At 37.2% G+C, this 17,500-nt stretch overlaps 1 protein-coding gene across 1 annotated transcript in view; it reads left to right on the top strand.

Moving 5' to 3' along the window:
• The window catches only part of Ankrd50 (ankyrin repeat domain 50), a 36,564-nt gene that overhangs the window by 9,860 nt on the left and 9,204 nt on the right, over nucleotides 1-17,500 (top strand). The window contains exon 3 of the mRNA XM_004645565.3: nucleotides 9,836-10,065. Coding sequence (XP_004645622.2) covers nucleotides 9,836-10,065 — 230 coding nt within the window. The remainder of the gene's footprint in view (nucleotides 1-9,835; nucleotides 10,066-17,500) is intronic.

The following is a 17,500-nucleotide window of genomic DNA, read 5'->3' as shown; positions in this document are numbered from 1 at the left end:
TCAAACTAATTGCTTTCTATGATGTTATTCTAATATCAGAAAGGCTTAATGACATTTTCTTCCTAATATATATATATATATATATATATATATATATAGAGAGAGAGAGAGAGAGAGAGAGAGAGAGAGAGAGAGAGCGCGCTAAATATACTCTGGTAGTAAAATAAAGCTTGAAATATTCATTTAATTCATGATGGGAACCAGTTTTGTTTTTCTTGTGGTTATTTTGAATAATTATTTGGAACTTTGAAAAAGCTAACTCCTTTTACAGTTGTGTCTCATAATTTGAACACATAGACACTATGATAGGTTGAATTATTTTCTTTGTCCTTCATCTCCTTGTAGCCCTGATCCATGCAGGTCTTTTCCTTAGAGAAGTGCACTTTTCCTGCCATGGGATAGGTTTGCTTCAGTCATTGGAATGTTAGTAGACTCAAGGCTTGAAGTTGGTTTGTTGTCTTGTGCTTCTGCCATCACCATGGAAACGGAACAGGTTAAGGATGTGGTCTGGCTAACCTCAAGGCCCAAGGACTAGGGAGGTATGGAGACAAGCCCCAACTTGTAGCTTGACTCAGAACCTGGTGGAGATGAGCAGAAGCATAGGTGCAGAAAAAGTAGATGTGACTGTTACTTCAAGTCGGTGAGTTTTGGGGTTTTGATACACCATTATTGTGAAAATGGCCAACAGTGACAGAAAACTTTCACATAGAAGTCATTATTTTTCACTAAAACTCTGAGTTGTCTGAGTTTTGTTCATCCTTTCCACTGAGTCTGTCAGCTACTTTAATTTTGTATCAAACATGAAAAATTACCTGCTCTCAGTACTGTTGTTGTTGCCTGTATCTTCACAAAAGATCTACTAATCTTGTTACTTCCCCACTTAAAATCTGCCAGTATCTTCTTACGATTTTTAGAATAAAACCAGAACTCTTCTTGGCCCAGCTTTTGCTTAGCTTCTGCCTTTGCCTTTTACCCTTGTTCATTGCTTTTCATCCAGCAGATTTGTGTGACACTGTCTCCTGTCAGTTGAATATTAAGGTCTGTAGTTTGACCGTAAGAGTAAACAGATACACACTTAATTGTGATGTGCTTTAGTTTTGTTCATTTTTTTAAGTAGTAGAAATAGTTTTCAACCAAGTTTTAGATTCCCCCTTACATTTTAAAAATTATTGGGTATTCCAAAAACTTGTTTATGTGAATTAGATCTATCACTATTTCCAGTATTTGAAACTTAAGCCTCTCCTCTTTTAAACTGTGGGTCAAAGTGGCTCATAGTTTATAGAGGTGGACTGCTGGCCCCCAGGCAGGAGCAGCGTGGTGGGAGGCCATCAGTGGAGGAAATCCACCAGTCTCAAGGTGCCAAGGACACAGGGAGAGTGAAGGGAAGAGCCTGAAAGGGACAGAAGCCCTTTGGGACCACACCCCCAGTGACCTGCCTCTTCCCACCACTGAGTCCCACGTGCTAATAGGAAGGCAGCTGTGAGTCACCTTCCAAAAACCCTATGAAGCTTTTGGGCAACATTTAGATGTAAACCCTATTAAAGATGATCCCACCATATATACTGAGGAGTGAAATTGCTGGTTCATAGTCTGTGTGTTCAAATGCTAGTCTATGAGATGGTTCCAGACTGCCTTTGCAATTGTGTCTGCGAATGAGTAGCAGTACGTCTGAGCTTCCGTTCCTCTCCTACTCACCAGCACTTTCTTTTTGGTCCAATTACTTTATGTTTTTAATGTCTATTTCTGTTTCTGTTACAATCAAATGGTGTTGCATGCAACCAGATTTCCTAGTATCAAATATTATATTTTTAGTTCTAGGATGTAATTTTAATTTTTGATTTTACAGATTTTATTTTTGATTGAACTTTTCCATCTTACATTTTTATCCAATTACGCTTTCTTTCACATTATCACTTACTTGAGTGTATAGTATTGAGTTGTCTGGGTTACTTCATCTGCATCACTATCTTTTTCTGGAGATCATTAATGTCATATTCTTGCTTTCTTTGTGTATAATTTATGTTTCAGACAATGTGAAAGTGATTTTAGAGTGCAGGGCAACATTGATTTATTAGAGAAGTCTTTGTCATCGTTTGACCGTATCAGGTGAGGTGCTGTTACAACTCAGTATGAAGTTGGGCCAGATGGCTTTGTGGTCTTCAGATAAGACCTCTGGTTCATTTCTGTTCTCTTGGTGAGATCTTCTCCAAGCTTTTGATCCAGAACCTTTTGGTAGCTTCTCTGAGCTTAAGACTTAGAAATTCATTTCTTTCCCCACTAACATTTATGATTAGCATTTTAGTTCTCTGTCCCTTTCAGTTTCACATGCTTACAAATCTCTTGAGCTCTGTGTTTAAAGCAAGCAGAATTTTGTTTCCAACATACAGACAATAAAGATTTTGTGTTGGCTCCTAAACATTTTTGGCCTAGTTTCTCTGTCTTTTAAGCACAGCCCAGAATTTAGTCAATGCACCTTGGGGAAAATTAGTGTTCTGTGTAGGACACTTCACATTTGCACTTTACTCTTTGAAAGATCAGCACTGACCTCTAAAAAGGTTTGTTTCATTGGTAGAGTCCCTCAGGGTGGGCCAAACTGAATTCCTAGTTTGTGACTATAATCACCATATGCCTCCCAAATCAGGAAGTGACCCTGGGGAGAACCCAGCAGGTCCTTGTTCCACTGTCTTTAAAGAGCTCCTGTTCACCATAATGCTAATCTGTCTCATTCTCTTGCTTCCACAGCTCTCCCATGTCTTTAAAAATACAGAATCTGCAATTTATCTGTTTCTTTCAGGATAGTTTCCTGGGAGGTTTGTGCTGCTTCCACCTACTACCTTTTATCCTCTATGAAAGAGAGTTCCCTGGTTCTTTCCCATTATATTGGATTTGTGTTTTTGCTTGTTAAAAATGATAATAATACTGCATTTTCCCTCCACATTTGTTTTTCTTAGAATTGCAAAATACATTTTCTTAAAATTTTCGGCAGTTTTATAAATCATTTTCACTCGGCTATAAGTGCATACTCTGTTTCCTGAGTTTACTGCCCTTGTTCTGAGCATCCGAGTTTTATTTCCTCATCAGATCTCTTCATGATTACCTTTCCTGCCTCTGTTCTTCCTGCTCTGATTATTGATGGCCGGTGGCCACCCTCTTAGCTTCTCAGGCTCAGGTTTGCCTGCCCCCAGTGACCAAATCCAAGGAGGCCATTTACTTTGGTCAGAAGGGAAGAGGACATATTCAAAGCCTTCACGAGCTGGCCAGCCCGTGTGCCTCACAGGGCATCTCGCCGTGTACAGGTGCATTGGTGTCTCTTCTAGCTGGCTGGCAGCCTCACCACTGCCCATCCCCAGTGTGTTCCAGAGTGAGGACTATTTGTCGAAATGCGATGCTTCTTCGCCAGGCTCAAAGCAGCAAGTTTGTAGATTCAAAACTGAATGAAGGTCTTTTTAGATCCTGTTCTTTGTTCCAAGGAAGCAGCTTTGAGTGCCTCATGGTCTTGTGTTTTTTTTCTTTTATTTTTTCTCTGCCCAGACATTGTCAGTTTCAGATCGTGAGCCTGAGTTCTGTTGCCTGTAGCCCAGGGGAGTTGTAACCCCTTGGCCATCCAGGCTACCCCCAGGATGCCCCCCTCCACCTTCTGGGGGAGCTGGATTTAGGTACTTTTCTGGTACTGTAAAATGCTTAATCTAATCTTGGGTGGGGTTTTTTTTTGTTTTGTTTTGTTTTCTCTTTTCATACTCCATGTTTCCTTGCTATGCTTTAGCAAAATGTAGCCAGTTCATTAAAAATAGTAATTATTAACCTCGCTCAAAAGAGGCAAATTTTACCCTACATTTTACCCCTAAACTCTTGACATACTTTTAATTATCAATTATACTCAGTAGATTTTTGGTTTTTAGGATGAGTGAATAGCTACTGTTTCTTCCAGTATTGATTACTGACTGTACTTATTTTCCCCTGTTCCATATACTTTATTAGATGGATGATTTTGTTCTGTAAAGACAGGAGAGTAGACAGTATGTGGGAAGGTCCAGAGGAGGACAGGGGCTCTGTTGAGAGAAGCAAGAACAGGTCGATGCAGTAAGAGTGCACTTGGGCCAGCTGGACTTCGCTGAGTGACACCAGTTAGGAGTCTGACGCAAGGACACTGGTCTGTGCGCAGGGACCTCAAGTACCAACCAGAAAGAAGTTGGCTCATTCATGGGCTCATTCATGAAGACTTTGTTTTCATGACTATTGGGTGTTACATGTACAAAGGATCAAATTAGTCTTTTGAGAACTGAGTATCATGACGGCTTGGAGTATACCAAACTATATGGTTTGTTTCTCAGAGACATATTGATGGTAATCATTTAGTATTATTATTTAGTTTGTACAGTAAAACTGAGTGTGTAATACAGGTCTTTAACTTTGACAGATGTATAGAGTTAAGAGCCATGACATAGAACAGTTCTGTCACCCCCAACATTCTAGATTGTTCCACTTTTATAGTAAACACTTCTCCCCACTCCAGTCTCCGACAACCACTGATATAGGTGTTTGCCTCAAATTTTGCTTTTGCAAAGTGTCACATAGGTGCAAGCTTCTGAATGTGATAGAATATGCATTTTAAGATTCACCTGCCTTGTGCAAAAAGTGGATTTTGGTGTTGCTTCCTTTTATGATGGGCTAGAACGCCTATCATGTATGGCCTGGCCACAGTTTGTTTATCCTTTCACAAATTGAGTGTTGTCTGAGTTGTTTCTAGTTGGGGACATTATAAATAAACCTCAAAGGCTTCTACGTACATTTTCTTTCAGTTTACCAAATAAATACAAATTTACTTTGGAAAATACTGAAAAATGGGATTACCAAGCCAGGTGATCGGTATGTTTAAGAGAACACCAAACTTTTAAGAAGTTGCTGTGCCCCTTGGAGATGGCTGTATCATTGCTTATAAAAGCACCAGGACTTGGTTTTTACTGTGGTTTTCATGTATTTCAGCAGTACTATTAGATGTCTTATGGTATTTCCCCAGGATCCTAGTTTTAATACCTCCTATAACTAACCACCTGGTCTTCTGAAGTATCTGTTCCAATCTTCCCATTTAAAAAAATTGTTTTCTTATTGTCATTTTGAGAGTTCTTTATGGACTCTGGGATAAGACTTTAGTCAGAAATGTGCTTTTATAAATAGATTCTGCCAGTTTTCAGCGTGCCCTTTCATTTTCATAAATAGGGTCTAAAAGTCAATTTTAACAAACTCAAGGTTTCCAAGTTCTCTTTGTTTTATGAATACTAATTTTGGTATTGTGTCTAAAAAACTCATTATCTAGCTCAGGATTGCAGAGATTTTGAAGTTTTATAGTTGTATACTTAAATCTATATTCATTTTGTATAAAAGAGATAATTGTATATATTTATATGTTATATATATTTATGGTGTCTTGTTTTTAGAGTATCTGTGTCTGTCCTAGCAAATACCATGTTATCTTGACTCAACTGGCTTTGTAGTAAATTTTAAAAATGTGGAATGTGTTCTGTAGCTTTGTTCTCTTGCAGAAGTTATTGTAGACCTTTATAATTATTTGTTGGAAGCCTGATATCTTATGTCAAATAGTTAAGGCAGAAACAGTTTCTGTGTCTGCAAGTGGATCCATGTTTTTTGTTTTCCTTTTTTCCTGTTCTGGCCTTGAGTGCAGAGAGAAAGCAGAGGGTGCATTAATGTAGTCAGGAGCCGCCGGTGTACACTTGGGCCTCAACTGCTGTAGCAATGCTTGTGTTTAGGGTGGAGCTGATTTTCCAGGTGGCTTTTCTAAATATCTGCTCCCCTTGCAGCTCTCGCATTTTTTCCTTTTGCAGTCACCCGGCAGTTGGCAGTCGAGATGGCAGGATAAAGATGGAGAAGTTTTCTAAGTTTACCTCCTTGTGCCCCTTGATCTTGGGTGAGGTCTTCTGGGCGGCCCTGCCCATCCCAGGTGTAGGCTGCAGTGAGTTTTTATACATTCCCTAAGGCTAATACTGTTCACATCCTACCGAGGCTTTTCCATGGGCTACATATTGGAAAATAATCTGGGTGTAGGCTTTCATTCCATGTTCTTCCCAGCCAGGGCTGTTGAGTTAAAGTAATAACTTTTAAAAAGGCCTGTAGGACCAGTAGAAAAGTCTGTGAGAGGGTGTGAATTCTCCACTTATCAGTGGCCCCTCAAGCCCCCAGGTGCCTCCTGCAGTCCTGTGGCTGACCACTCCCTGCAGCCCCCTCCTGCGAGTCCCTCCCACACACATCCGGTGTCTAGCTGCTCCTGCCCTGGGTGACTGTGCTTGGGCTCTGTGTTTGCCTGTGGGTGTCTTAGTCCCCTTAGATTTGAGGCTAGTTGCTTGCCCCATGACATGCGCTTTCTGATGGACGCAGCTGAAGTCTTGAACTTGCCATTTGTCTGGCTTGTTTTGTTGTGAGGCCTAGAGGAGCACTGACTGTACCTAAGTAAGTGAGCTGCTAATTCTAACTTGCAGGGAACTGTGCATCATCTGTGCCTATCATCTAGGAGTACATTCCTTATAAGTTATATATAGCAGCTTTTCAAAAGCTAATTAGTCTCCTTTTAAACAAAAAAAAAAAAAAAAAAAAAAAAAAAGGCAGTACATAAATACACTGTATCAAGACAAAAGAGCAATGGATGTTTCATTTCAGAATTGCCCTAATGTTCTTTCAGCTGCCCTTCTGTCTGGAAGTCAGTCATCTGTAGAGGTTGGCCCTCTGTATATTCAAGAAGGATTAAAACTGGAGGAAAATCTGAGTTAGGCATTTTAATTGAATTAATGGTACCATTAAGTATATGACAGGTTAGCTGAGTATTAATAATAAAGTCAAAAATTTAAAATATTTAATAAGACATACCATATATGAAAGTAAGATCCTTTGGTGAACTGCTGCTTTTAAATATAATGATTAGTCGGGTATGATGGTACACTCCTGTAGTCTAGCCCTCAGGAGGCTGAGGCAGGAGCATTCCTGTGAGTTCAAGCCAGCCTGGGCTAGGTAGTGAGTTTAAGGCAAATTTGATTGTATAGCAAGATCTTGTCTCAAAAAACAAAAATAAATGAATAAAGTGATTATTCTGAATATGATATCCTAACAGATTATCTCATATAAAATATATAGACATAGATATTATATATAATATGTTTGTGAATACACACACACACACACACTGAAAAAATTTAGACTAAACTACTCATTTGTGCGTTGTTTCTGTACACTCTGGAGAAATTTTTCTCTTTACAAATGATGAGATGTAACTTGACTGAAAAATGTGGATCTGTGTGCCTGTCGATGTACATGTTCCCAAGGAGGTGACTTTGAAACAATGGAGAGAGACCCGAGTGTGGGAGCTCTGCCCCTCGTAAGTGTTCTGTGTAATGCTTTCGAGCTGGCAACTTTTCTGTTCAGTGCCAGTCGTTCATAGAGCAAACCGGAGTGTTCATGAGGCAGTGAGAAAGGCTTTGAGGGCTGCAACCTACCTGCACAAATGGTAGCTCCTCAGGACTTCGAGGGCACAGTACAGACTTCGTGATAAAAGCTCACAAAGCCCAGCGTTTACTCACTGTCATAATTCTTTCCTCTGATACGTTGTTCCCCAGTCTTTCTATTCCTCAAGCCTCTAATGGAATTGGTGTTTTATTGTGTGTCCTGCTCTGCTCCTGGCGCTTTCTCCTGACTGCTCCTCTGTGCCATGACCTTAGCGACTTCTGCTCTAGCTCATATCTTCCCTGACTTCTCCTTACACCTTTCCTGCCAAAACTGGTTTAGGTTGTTTGTTTCCTGTGGGCTCCCGCAGCCCTGTATGTTGTTTGTGAAATGGCACTGGTCAGGCCATATTTCCATACTATATTATATCCAACATGAATTTTATTTTATGGCTGTACAGGCTGAGTATCCCTTATCCAAAATGCTAAGAACCAGAAGTGTTCCTCATCTCCATTTGGATTTTAGAATATTTGCATTGGCTTTACTAGTAGAAAGAAGCGCTCCAAATAAATAAATAAATCGGACTTTGGAGCACTTTGAATTCCAGATTTTTAGATCAGGGATGTTCTTCCTGTATTACTTGGTTTTCATCACTTTTCTTTGTGTTCATAAAAAAACAAAATATTTAGGAAAGGTACAGTAAAGTAGGTCTTCCTAAATTTAACACGATGCTTCTGTTGGTCTTCCCTTATTCAGCATAGGGAATTAAGAGTTGGTTCTTGAAAACTTAGTTCACCTGAGCATCTACTACTTGAATATTTCTCTGATATTCTCTGCCTTCCCTACCTCCATATCTGTGATATGGATCATTTCTTTTTTATTGTGTAAGTGGCATTACCACTTTCTATGATACAGTGAGCACACTGCTTTGAAGCAACTTGTCTTTCATTTGAGATTGCAGTAGTGTCATCATTAATCTACTGTGAGAAACAAGCTAAGCTCTGGGGTTGCGCTGATGTGCAAAACCAATTTAGTTCCTATTCTCTTGATGCTTATGGTCTAAAGAGAAAATTATGAGGGACATCAAATACAAAGTTGCAAAACTGATAATGCAGCAAAAGAGAGCTTATTGATGCCAAGAAACCAGATAAAGTTTGACCTTAAAGTGACTTCTAAAGTTAAAACTGGATAAAGGAGAAGTTACCTCCATGAAGAAAGAAAGGAAATGCATACCAGGCAGAGGAAATTGCGAATGAAAAGGCCCTTGTGTCTGATAAAGGTTGTTGAAAGAAGCCTAAAGTGGTTGGAGCAGCATTTGAAAGCTCACTGGCTGCCCAGGGAAGTCTGAGGCGAGTTCGTGGAGGTGCTGGTGGTTACAGCAGCATGGGTGAAAGAAGGGAGTTTGGGTTCCAGTCTTGCTACTCTGGACTGAGTGTATGGGAGAGTTTAGAAACACTGTGGAGTAGTAAGTGATTGGTTGGATTTTGGCATCTGGGGGGTGGATGGTTAAGAAAGAGTTGTAGAAAATATTCATGAATTTCTGTTGCTCATTACGCAGTGGATTATGTCTTCTTCACTCACCATCTTACCTGCTTGACACCTAATTGAGCACCTGATACATCAAGTATGCTTTTGGAAATGAATGAGCCTTGTTAGGAAAAAGGCGTTTTCAGCTACCATGTACATCACATGAGTAGGAAATGCATTATGCAGTGGAATAAAGTCCTATAATTTTCTCTTTACTTTGAAATTGGGGAATACTTGAAATGGGACCTAGAATGTAGTTACTTATCCTTGTACAGTCTTTTAAAATGAACTTTGTGTATGATAAGCTTTTGCAGTGTAGTTATATATTATATAGAATTCTTGATATTTTTCTTCTTTCAAGGTGATACCCAAAGCTTTTCTCTGCAACAAATTTTATAGCCTGATTGTAAGACAGTCCAAGCCTTTTATCACTGATTCAAAAGATTAAAGAAGGCCGTATTGAAATCTAGCTTTGTCTAGTTTCTTCTGCTATTTCCCTTTATTATTGCTGAATTGCTAATATACGTAAACACATTTGATCACTATACTTTGGACAGCAGTGCTGTTAGAAATGTGAACTATTCAGAACTGGTGTAGAATTGAGACAAATAACATTTTTTGTGCTAGAAGTTTATCCATTGATCATAACACTGGAGAAAAGGCCTTCCCTGAGCTACAGCTTGGTTCATTGTATTTTTGAGGCAGGGTCTCTCTAACTTGCTGAATTGTCCTGGCTGGGCTTGAACTGGTGGTGTTCTTGCCTCCCAGTGCCTGACCTTTATTATCTTTTCAAAACATTCATGATTAGTAATACTGCTGCTCTGGCCAGCCACGCTGAAGCTGCTCCACGTGTCTTTTCCAGGTGTGTTCTGCTGCCTCTCTTGGGCATGAAGCCGCCCCAGCAGAGCCTGTACTTGCTTGTGGACTCTGTCGACGAAGGGTGCAATGTTATGGAAGGCGAGCAAACGTCCACCAGCTTCTCCGGAACTGTCGCCGAGCTCTTAGCTGGCCACCATGAGTTCTTTCCACCGTGGCTCCTGCTGCTCTGTTCTGCCAGAAAACAGAGTAAGGCTGTCACTAAAATGTTTACTGGTAAGCATGGTTACTTTCTGCCTTCCAGCGAACTACTACTGTAGTGTCTGTTTCTTTCTTAGAGCAAAATATGCAGTTGAAAATCTAATGTTTCATGTACCACTTCTATCAGCTGTTCTGTACTATGCCCTTTAAAATTATATTAAAAACAATCCAAGGGTTTTTTGTTTTTTATTGTTTTTTTTTTTTTTTTTTTTTTTTTTTTTTTTTTTTTTGGCGGCATTGAGGAATCAAACTCAGGACCTTGTGCTTGCCAAACAGGCACTTATGCTGCTGAGCTTTCTCTCCAGATCCAAAGCATGTTTTAAAATAAGGTCAAAATTACCTTACATCTAAGTTCCTGCCTTAGTAAAAGGCAGCAGTAACGGATGCCAGCTTTGCTGCTATGTATCTGTGGGTCTGCCTTTGAGCTGCTGTTAGGTACATTATGACAGTTTATATTGCTTCTCTGCGGCATCGCATCTTACTGGCATCGCATCTTAGGAGTGGTAAATATGGCTTTTGCCTTTAGAAAAAAATCAGTGGCGGTTACTCTAGGTAATTTTCTTTGTGAAAGAAGAAACACAGAACTAACAGCCCTTAGTACACCTCTTGACATAATTTTTTGTTTCAACCCTTTTTTGATCTGTGAGAAAAAATTATATATAATTATAAAAAAATGAAAGTTGTGTTTGTTTTTCCCTTACCCTTTTCTTTTTTTCTAACCCTAATAAAGTTGTAGTTTTCTCTTAGATTATGTGGAACACTCCTCTGTGCTGTGTGGTTAATAAAAGGAGTATAAGACAAGGGCCTTTCACAAGATTTAGAATATAATTGAAGAGATACAAATTGGCTTAATGATTATTTAGCCATATTAGTTTTTTATTATGAATATTTTATTAATTCATTTGTAATAATTGGTGATATTTATTGTGGAGAGTTTGTACGTGTACATATCTTAATCAGTTTAAGTAGTTCTGTGCATTTTACAATATGGTAAAACTTCTTAATTTGTTGAAGTGATTCTATTTTTATGACCAGCTTTATTCCCTCTACTGGGTCATCTCTTAGCAGCACTTTTGTTTTCCATACATGTTTTTCTTATTATTACTGCTAAAAATGTAGTTGGTAAAAATTTGGGGATTAAAATGACTAATATACTATGTATTTTCATAATTTATGCAAATGAAGTAGTGAATGGTCCGTCTTAGCTTTTACCCTTCATTAGTCCTGTGACTATGCAAATTACTTAATATTTTGTATGTCTCTATTTCCTCATCTTTCAAATGGGAAATAATTAAGGTAAAAAGACAACTTACATTCTGTGAAATACTTAGAACAATGCCTTGTGTTTCAAAAATGTTGCTATAATCATTTTATTCTCATTTTTTTAGCAAAAGTAAATCTTGAGCCTTATTCCATTTACTGCTTTTAGATCAAGGTTAATGGTTTTATTTACTTTATTTATAGGTTATTGGTTTTAAATGCTGGATAGTATTTACTATCTATAAATAAATTTCCTATTCTAGTATCTTATTCATGCATGCAGATTGTTTTCAAACTTTTACTACAGGTTGAGCCACATTTATCTGAAAATTCAAAATTGGAAATGCACCAAAATCCAAAACTTGTGAGGTTATGATGCCACAAGTGGATAATTCTGTATTGTAGAACTCAGTTTCATGCAAGCCATATTTAAAATATTGTATAAGATTACCTTCACACTATAGGTGCAAGGGGTATATGAGCTATAAGTGGATTTGGATTTAGATATGGATCTCATTCCCCCAAATATCCTATCCTATATCTATCTGTCTGTCTGCCTATCTGTCTGCAAATACTTCACATTCTGAAAAAATTAAAATATTTCAGGTGCCAGTCATTTTGGCTAAGGAATATTTAACTGTATTACAAAAAAAAAAAGCCCAGATACTTCATGAACATTCTTATGTCCTGTTGTACTGGGGTGGGTTCTAATGATTTGTTTTACAGAACTCCATTTGGGTGTTACTCAGCTTTTCAGGAAACTGCTTAAGGGAGGAAAAGTAGGTTCCAGTCCCTGGACAAGGAGGCTACAGTGCTTTAGGACCAAGTGAGGCAGAACAGTGAGGCAGGAGTGCACGCTGTCATGGTGCTGCCCCCTTCCAACAGGCTCCACCTCCTGCTTCCTCCCAAAGGCACCATTTGTTATGGTCTCATACATGGGTCGTCCTCTGCAGCAGGCTGAGCCCTCAGGACCTCGGCTTTCCCACAGCCCACAGCTGCAGCCAGACTTCAGCGCAGGAATTTGAGAGGACATTTCAAATCCAAACACCACAGTTTGGAAATTGCTAGGTTATCGAGTGTGTACATTTTGAACTTGTCAAGTTTTGCCAGATTACCGGTTGGTATGCTTGAAATAGTTTATATTCCTACTAAAAATATGATTTCTCTTTTTCTGTATTCTTATCAACCAATATTCATTTTCAAGTTGGTTTTTATCTTCTTTAAGATCTTACATTTTAAGTTTTAACTAGAATGCTCTTCCTTTGAACTTCTGACTTCTCACTTAATACACTGCTCCAATACTGCAGAGACCTCTGTGTTTTCTGTTCTGATCCATAACTGGTTGCTCAGTCACTCTATCAGAATTATCTGTGTGTCTTATAATTGTTTAAACATTGTCTGTATTTTGTATTTGTTTACATACTAGTCTCTGTCCTCCCTAGGATACCATCTCTGTGATAATAGGCGCTTTTCCTGTCCTGCCCACTGCCCTCATCTCCACCTCATCTAGGAAAGAGCTTGAAACAAAACTGTCCTCTATTATTTGCAGATACTTGAATTTGTATTTCCTTTCAACCTAGGAAAAGGCAGTGAAGGAGGAATCAAAATTAGACTGTGGTCAGATCCTTTTTACCCCACTTCCTCTCCTGAGATATTAATTATTAAAAGCTGGATTTTATATAAATATTTGATTACTTTCCCATTGAGTAAATTTTGAGTTTGAGTATAAAATTTTTTAAATATTACTTAAGTTATTAATATATATTATCAATTGCTTTTCAAAAAGATATGTAGAGAATATATTCCTTCCTAAAAAGATTGTTAATTTGGGCCAGGGTGATGGCTCAGTGGAATATGCACTTCCCTGGCAAGTGCAAGGGTCTGAGTTCAATCCCTGGTTCTGCAAAAAAAAAAAAAAGTCAAATTGTTCTCAGTTTTGTTTGAACTTTTTGTTTCTGATTTAATTCTTCTCCATGGTGATTTTTATCAATTCATATTTTTTTTTCCTGTGAATCTTTGTTGACACTTATGTGTTCTTACTAGTAAGTTAGTGTTTTTCTTATTGTCAGTATGGCTTTTAACTCTCATTCTTTGCAGTTGTTAACTTTTAAAATTGTAATTATTGTAAAATCTATTATGTAATCTACTAGTATCTTTTGTTACTCCATATTTGTTATATTTAATTATTTTGTTTATATAACATATTTTTTACTAAGTGGTATAAAATGAGGCTCTGATTTCAGTAATTTATCAAACTGGATGTTTTCTCAGTAGGTTCTTCAATATGATTGTAGTAAGCCTGAGTTTCTAGCATTGACAGAAGTCCTGTAATTCTACTTTGACTAGAACCTAAGAAATGTTTTAAGTAAGAAGCGAAGTGATTTGATAGTAAAGTGGTTCAACATTTCCTTATTCAGCAAAGTAATCCAATATAGTCCAGTAGTCCATAATAGTAGTGGGTTATCCATAGGACTAGCAATGTCAGAAGTTGTTGACTTGAGCACTTTACAGCTCAGCATATTAATATGGCTTTACTTTTCATACCTTGTTATTATATTTTTCTACTGGATGGTTAGGATCAAGGTAGAGCAAGACCTATATTTAACAAGAAACGTAACTTTTGTGTCTCATGAGGTCAGTCAAATCCCCTCAGGATTTAGCCTGAAACCCTGTAGATACTTTGTCAGTGTCAGCCATGTGGATGAGTCACAGCCATTACTTGACCAATTTGCTCTCTGTAAAAGCCTGAGAGAATGTTTTCTCTCCATGTGACTCTCCTTAGGCACACTCTACATCATTGATCACTTTCCTCTGTGGCCCCATAATCTCCTTGATCAGAAAATTTGGTACATCACTGACTTACAAGATATTACAGTACAGGTTCTCTTATGTCCTGAGTCCTCACTGACTTTGAAAGGATAGGGCCAAAATTTTGGCTGTCCTTGTAGCCCTTCTTTTTCTCTAATTTTTGGTTTGCAAACTAAGTTGTTAACGCTCCAGAAGAGAAGCTTAATTATATTATTACCCTATAACATAGGTAGTTGAGCTTTACCTCACTATCTGTCTGAATATCAAACATCTTAGACATAGCATGGAACAGGTCTTCTCCATCAAATATTGATATGTTAAACTTTAAATCCGTACAGAATGCGAAGAATTTTTACACAGAAATTTAGAAATCTAACCATATACAGCATTGTAGCAGGACAGACCTATGACTTTTTTTTCTTGTCTCTTGTTTTCATTTATTACCCCCCCTTTTTTAAACAAACATTTACTTGAGAGACAGTATAGCAGTAATTGATATGACCTGACAAGCGGTACCTATTTAGAAGACCAGAATGAATTCACATGCCTACAGTATTTAAATGGCAATGGAATACCCATCTCTGACAAAACTAAACAAAAAAAGGGGATACAAATGAAGGACCTCTTTGTATCTATATATACAAAATAGGGTAGATATACAGCTGCTTTCTCTTAATTCAATGAGAAGAAAGATTTGTACTAATAGTATTTGGACAGGATATCATGTCTGCATCTTGTACTATGAATAACCACTACGATGACAACAATATGCAATGTATTAATTATTACAACTGTCCTAACCAATTTTGAAACTGTCTCATTGCTATTTGTTTCTCAATAAAATGAATAACAAAAAGCAATAAACCCTTAAGAATAGAATACTATGTTACTACAGTGTATAAATATCTAAAAACATACATATATTTTGTCATCTAAATTAAAATACTGCTTGAACAATCAAAAAAAATTCCATAAACTATTGTTTTATTCTCCTAAGCATTTTGATCATTTTTCATTCTTTTCTTACAATATTTAATTGCTTGGTAGCAGTGTATTTTAAATACCTTTTACTCAAGGTGTTTAAATTGATGCTCTTCCTTCTAGTGTTTTGGTTTTTTTTTTCTGGCAGTGGTGAAATTCTACCTCAGGACTTACCATTCGGGCAAGCCATCCGCTGCTGAGCTACCCCCAGCCTCTTGTTCTGTTGTGATGACCAAAACACTTCTAATGATAAACCTAATTTCTGCTATTTTATATCCATATTAGTGTTGAGGGGGGTTTACTTTTTAAATTGCATGTATTTCATATGTACTTTTTATGAAATTCTCTGCTTTTTAATAGAAATCTTTGTCCCTAGTCATCCTTCATTTCCTTCTCAAACATTTGCATTTTCTTCAACAATGTTGTTTTTCCATTTTCATGAAAAGATTAAACTTCAAAGTCAAACAAAACAATCGAATTCCTAGTTCTATTAATTACTGCTTACTTTAGGCAATTTATTTAACACTTCTGAACTTTAGCTTTCTTTTTAAAAGTAGAATACTTATCTCTCAGGCTTGACATAAAAGGTTATGTGTGATAAGCACTTAAAATGCTGCCCGAGAATAGTTGACTCAATAAATATTGTTCTTTTTTATTCCTTTCTGAGAAACCAGACCTGTTACTGTGGAGGTTTACAGGGTTAGCCTAGTGTCTGTGTTAATTATTTTAAGTTTTGGTCTTGATCTCAGTTAGTTTAAATTATATTTATTCATAATGTGATCTTACAAATCAGTGTATGCACAACATCACTTTGAAAACTTTAAAAGTATATAATATAAGATACTATTGTTTAAGTAACTTATTTATTAGCAATAGGCCAGGCGTTTCTCTTTTGTATTAAATTGTTTTAATGAATTTCTAAAACCAAACACAAATGGACACAGAGAAAAAGCTTTAAAGAGAAATCATCTTGTGTCACTGGTAAATTTAGATCATTATAAATTTCTCAGAATGTCTCGATAACTTTATGTCAGGAATGACTTGATAATTGAAATTGAAATTTTTAAATGATTTTATGTTAAGCATTTAGTTATCAGTTATGTGTGTATATTAAGAGACCCTTTTTTGATATAGATTTAAAATAATGAGAACTGGTCATTTCTTCATGTTTCATTTGCATCGGGTTGTGTTTTTCAAAGTATTTATCTACTTTAAGTTGTTCAAGGTTAGTATCACAAATTGAATTTATAAAATTTTGTCTCTAAACCTGTTGCTTATCCTGCAGAGGGATATCAATCCTTTTGACAAAACCAGATGTTGATTTCAGCTTCAGCAATTCCTTCACTCTTCCTTCTCCATAGTCACCAAGCCCTATATAAACTAATTCTTACTAATAATTCCTAAATCCATCATTTGTCTATATTTGCTGCTGGTGGCATGGTTGTCAGAACCTTTGTGAATCTCATTAGAATTTATCCCAGCCTTGTGAAATGGATCTTGCTACTAGTTTTAACTCATTCCCATTGATTAGAAATGTTAGAATGGCCTTTCATAATGTAAACCTGGCCATGCTCATATTACTGCTTTGATGAGGTCATTTAATTAGAAAAGTTTTTTTCTTCATAATTACACAATTATGTAATTTGAGTCCGTAGATCATGATACAACTTTCTGAAAACAAAATGCAATAGAATTTCAAATAGCTGTAACTAGTGTACTTCTGGGTTGATTTGAATGCTATTATGTGATTTTATTTTTATAGTGCTAAAGTTTTGCAAGCTGAATTTGAGCAAGTTGCATCTTAATTGGTTCAAGCTATATATTGACAGGCTGAGACTTAATTATCTAAATAGGATAACATGTAAAATAATGTAATTTAAAGGGAGTGACAAATACATGGATAAAATGTTCAGCATCATTGGTCGTTGGAGAGATGCAAATTAAAATCACACTGAGATTCCATCTCACCCCAGCAAGAGTGGCAATCATCAAAATATCAACATAACAAATGCTGGATGAGCTTCAGGGAAAAAGAACCTTTCTGTACTGCTGGTAGAAATATAGACTGGTAGAAATTTGTGTGGATATCCTCAAAAACTAGGATTAGAGGTCCCATCCAAACCAGTTGTTCCTCTTCTGGATGTCTTCCCAGAAGAATTAAAAACCTCAGGAGTGTTGGGGAGATAGCTCAGTGGCATAAGCACGTGCCTGGCAAGCACAAGGTCTGAGTTCAATTCCCAGTACCCTCCCAAAACAACAACAAAGTAAAAAATAAATAAATAAAAACATCATACCAGAGTGCTATACGTGTGCTCATCTTTATAGTGCTATAATTTGTAAAACCTAAATCGTAGAAATAACCTAGATGCCCATCACCTGAAGAACACATAAAGATGTGAGA

Source organism: Octodon degus, unplaced genomic scaffold, assembly GCF_000260255.1.
Source record: "Octodon degus isolate 3935 unplaced genomic scaffold, OctDeg1.0 scaffold00231, whole genome shotgun sequence".
Taxonomy (NCBI): domain Eukaryota; kingdom Metazoa; phylum Chordata; class Mammalia; order Rodentia; family Octodontidae; genus Octodon; species Octodon degus.
Note: the sequence above shows the minus strand (reverse complement) of the source record. Positions and strands in the feature narration are given on the sequence as shown.